The following is a 4728-nucleotide window of genomic DNA, read 5'->3' on the forward strand; positions in this document are numbered from 1 at the left end:
TTTACTAAATATTAGATAGATAGATAGATAACAATAAACTAATAAAACTAATTAGTTATTAGTTAGTTATCTAATCTAATTAGTTAGTTAGTTAGTTATCTATATCTAATTTGATTAGTTTGTTTATTTGTTTATTAGATAGATAGATAGATTACTAAATATATTAGATAGATAGATATTAGATTAGATAAACTAATAAATAAACTACTATTAGATATTGGATATTAGATTAGATAGATAAACTAATAAAACTAATCTAAATAATAAAATAATATCTTAGTTTATTTATTGGTTTACTAATTAGTTTATTAGTTTGATAATTAGTTTATTGGTTTATTTATTGTTATCTAATTAGTTTATTGTTATCTTTATCTTCTAATCTAATTATCTAACTAACTAATTATCTAACAACAATAACATAACATAACATTAACACAATTAGTTTCTTAGTTTACTAATTAGTTTATTTGTTTATTTATTGTTATCTAAATAGTTTATTGTTATCTTTATCTAATTATCTAATCTAACTATCTAACTAACTAATTAGTTTTATCAGTTTATTGTTATCTAACTAATTAGTTTTATTAGTTTATGAAAATGATGATTATGATTATGACTATTTTATTATGTTTATTGTTATCTAACTATCTAACATTAAACATTAACTAATTAGTTTTATCAGTTTATTGTTATCTAACTAATTAGTTTATTGTTATCTAAATAGTTTATTTGTTTATTTATTGTTATCTAAATAGTTTATTGTTATCTTTATCTTTATCTAATTATCTAATCTAACTATCTAACTAACTAATTAGTTTTATCAGTTTATTGTTATCTAACTATCTAACTATCTAACATTAGTTTATTAGTTTGATAATTAGTTTATTGGTTTATTTATTGTTATCTAATTAGTTTATTGTTATTATCTTTATCTAATCTAACTAATTAGTTTTATTAGTTAGTTAGTTAGTTTGTTTGTTTATCAGATAGATTTATTAGTTAGTTAGTTTGTTTATCAGATAGATTACTAAATATTGTTATCTAACTAATTAGTTTTATTAGTTTATTGTTATCTAATCTAATATCTAATCAGTTTATATCTAACTAATTAGTTTATTAGTTTATATGATGATGATGATGATGATGATGATGATGATAATGATATGGTGATGATGTTTAGATTAGTTAGATGTTAAGGGTTATTGTTGTTATTATTATTATTTATTTAGATTTAGATTTTATTTAGATATTATTAGTTTATTATTGTTTGGATATTATTAGTTGGATATTATTAGTTTATCTAATTAATTAATTATAATATATAATGATGATGATGATGATTATTATTATTATTGTTGTATTGTTTATTAGTTTATTTATTGTTAGTTTATAATTTGTAATTTATTGTGGTCTTATTTTATTTAGATTTAGATTAGACAAGATAAACGTTTTAGGATATGTGGGTAAAACTATCCTTTGTCTCATTGATTGCAATTCGTAGGGCATTATTCAAGTTAGAAAACTATTGTTAATTATATTACTATTTACTTATTCGTGGTCGTGACTTTCATTGTTGAGAGATACAACTATCCTTCAGATCAACTCATTGCGATCTGTGGGGTTGGCATGGATGTGGTAGCCCTTCATGGCATTAAAAATTCGTTATTGACGTTTTTAAACTTAGGAGATTGTTTAGTGTGTGATTTATAATTTCATTGGCAGGGGTGGGGTATGATTTTCTAAGAAAGGATATTAGTTGGTGTGCACCGTGCAATGTTAGGTGCACCACCTAAAATACCAACTCATTGGTCATTGTGGCGTTGGCTTTGATCCTTGACTTTTCTCATTATAAAATGGATATATTCATTGTGACAAAAAGCCTAATGTCTCAATTAGGAAGCCATGAGAATTTGCTTGAAATCTAATCCAAATGCATCTTGAAGACCCACTTGAGTCCTGTGTGGGATAAATCTAATGTCAATCTAATGTCATCTACGATCTTTCACTGTTTGAGCATTGGAAGTTAATGCACGTATGTTTAAATTTAATGCATTGGAAGTTAATCTAATGTCATCTAGGATCTTCCATTCTTTTTAATTTTTAAGATAAGATAAGAATAGTTGATATGCACTTGGATGTTGACGTATGTGTTTTGCGCAGCATGGAAGAAAAAAATGCGTCTGTAGCAAATGTTGTGCAGTGCGCTCCCAGTGTGCAAACGAATGTGTGCAAAGGGAAAGAGGTTATAAGGAGGAAAGCAATTCGTCGTGCACTTAGGCATGTTGGAGGATATGAAAGTTCTGTTAGTTTTTTGAGATTCATTCATCGCTTCAATGGGCTTGAGAAGCAAGTGAAGGCACTGTTTCGACGTCAAAGGGCTTCGATTCCTCTTGGTGAAAGCATTGATAGCCGTCTACAGAGGATTGAGAGAATTTTGGAGGAGAAATACGAAGGGAACCTTTGTGATGGGGTGAGGATACATGATGAGTTGGAAGAAATCAAGGGTTACATGGGCGAGATATATGAGCATGTCCGAAAGTATTGGCCACGTATTGGATCCTTGGATGATCATGATGAGAAGATGAAAGATCTTATTGACAGTGCTGGTCGTATAGAGGATGGCGTATGTGAGTTAATTGCTCACAAGAATGAAAATGTTTCCCTTGATGTGCAACTTACTTCTTTGAAAGTTTCCCTTAATAGGTTTTCGGCAATGTTAACCCAGATGAATCACCGTGTGGGTTCATTCCCTTTCACTCGAGAGCATTGCCCTTGATATGCAATTTGCTTCTTTCAAAGTTTATCTGGATAGGTTTTTGACAATGTTAACTTGGATGAGTCGCCGCTGCATAAGCACATCCTTGAAAACCTCCATTTTGAAAAACATTGTCCATCTCTTTCAAATTGAAAATTGCTACATACTTGATATATATAATCTTTGTAAGACTTTTTAAATGAGTTGTGTAAAGACTTCTTAAATTGATGAAAACCTCCATTTTAATAAACATTGTCTATCTCTTCTAAATTATTAAGATTTTTTTATTTTTGATCTCAGTTTGATAGTTTAGATTTTCATATTTTCACCTTGGTATTCATCTTTGGATCTTTAACATGTTTGAGCCTTTGCCAAGATCTATGTATGGATCTAAACGAATGAACATCCATTAGTAGGGCTTGCACACACAGCGAGAGAGAGAGAGAGAGAGAGAGAGAGAGAGAGAGAGAGAGAGAGAGGGAGAGGGAGAGGGAGGAGGTAAGGCATGGCTATATATTTGGTGAGTGTCATGTGTACATGTGGATGAATGGACATCCATTGAAGAGGGGAATCATTAATTGGATTTTGGTGAGCACTGTGTATGTGTGTACCCATGCATGATTATTTACACGTGTTCGTGTATGACTGTTCTTTTGTCTTGGAGTCCAACACACTTTCAATTTAGGGTTTTCAATTGGAAATGTGTTTGTCTTCAATGGCTTTGAGATTTGAGGTTTCTCTGTTGGGACTCTTATACTTTATTGAAAGTTTCGTGCAGTCGTCATGGAACAAAGCAAAGCTATGGACGATGTTCCAGACATAGTGCATTCGACTCCATTGAATGCAATTGATTTGGTTGAATCAAAGAAAACAACGACAACATCATCTCTTCGACGCTTGCCTGCTTGGAGTCGTTCGCATGGGTATGGGAGATAGTTGTTATTCTAATAATTGTATTTTCACCAAGCTATTTTGTTCTTTTTTTGAAGATAGTCATTTGTGTATTTTGTTGCAGCCAAAATGTGGAGTTTAATAGAGTGAATAAAGTTAATGTGCGAAAGATGAAAGAAGTGGCGAGGCAACAGGGAGGCCATGTTAGTAAATTCACAAGGACATCAACGATCCGAAGAAACACAAAGGCTGCTTCAAGTTCTTTGGAGTTTAAAAGCCTCGAGACCAAGATGGATGAGTTGATGGAATTGCAGACGAGTTTATCCACACGTGTCGATCATGCACTTGCTATTTACTCTGCAGAGTTGCATGAACAAGCTAAGGGTTTATATGGTGTTGTGTGCGAGACAAAGCACACCCAGAGTGTTCTTCAACAAGTGTCGAGTGGTTTGGGCGGTGAAGTAAGAGAACTTTCAGCAATTGTCTCTGAGACAAGTAGGTTGATGAATTTGTTGTTGAATGATATGTGGGCATCGTTTTGGGGGCATGGAGATGATCGTGAGCCTATGATTTGCCAGAGGGGTTGTCGACTACCGTTTTTGCAGTTCCAAATGAATGTTAATAGGTTCAATGCCTTGCTACAACAATTGAGTCGTCAAATGAACGGTCCCAATTGAGGAGGATTTACTTGGCTGAGGCTTATGATCTATTATCGTCTCGCTTATATCTTGCTTGGAAGTGCTTGGACCAATATTTTTTTTGTAATGATGTGTGCTTCCTTTTTGTGAAGCTTATATTGGTTTTAATGTAACGATGTGATATTCTCTCTCTCTCTCTGTATGGTTTTAATGTAAGAATTCTATGGTCTAATTGTAATATTCTCTCTCTCTCTCTCTCTCCAGTATTTGGTTTAATTTATTGGTTCGATTTATTGATCTATATCTATAGTAGTTTATTTATAGATATAATTATTATGTCTTGCAATCTAGAGAGAAACTTCATTGGTTTTTGCTATGTAGTATGTATCAAAGAGTAATATTTTCTGAAAAATATGTTTCAATGTCTAGGAACTTGCTATGTAT

General features: G+C 31.6%; 1 protein-coding gene across 1 annotated transcript; it reads left to right on the forward strand.

The window, feature by feature from the left end:
- The first annotated feature begins 3317 nt into the window (after positions 1-3317).
- LOC148039441 (uncharacterized) lies at positions 3318-4372 on the forward strand. Its single transcript, XM_087664999.1, has 2 exons — positions 3318-3678; positions 3771-4372. The coding sequence occupies exons 1-2, from the start codon at positions 3539-3541 to the stop codon at positions 4321-4323; spliced, it is 693 nt and encodes a 230-aa protein (XP_087521125.1). The 5' UTR covers positions 3318-3538; the 3' UTR covers positions 4324-4372.
- The last annotated feature ends 356 nt before the right edge of the window (positions 4373-4728 follow it).

This window comes from Lygodium microphyllum, chromosome 2 (genome assembly GCF_053477565.2).
Source record: "Lygodium microphyllum isolate KBCC chromosome 2, Lygodium_microphyllum_v1.1.10, whole genome shotgun sequence".
Lineage (NCBI taxonomy): Eukaryota > Viridiplantae > Streptophyta > Polypodiopsida > Schizaeales > Lygodiaceae > Lygodium > Lygodium microphyllum.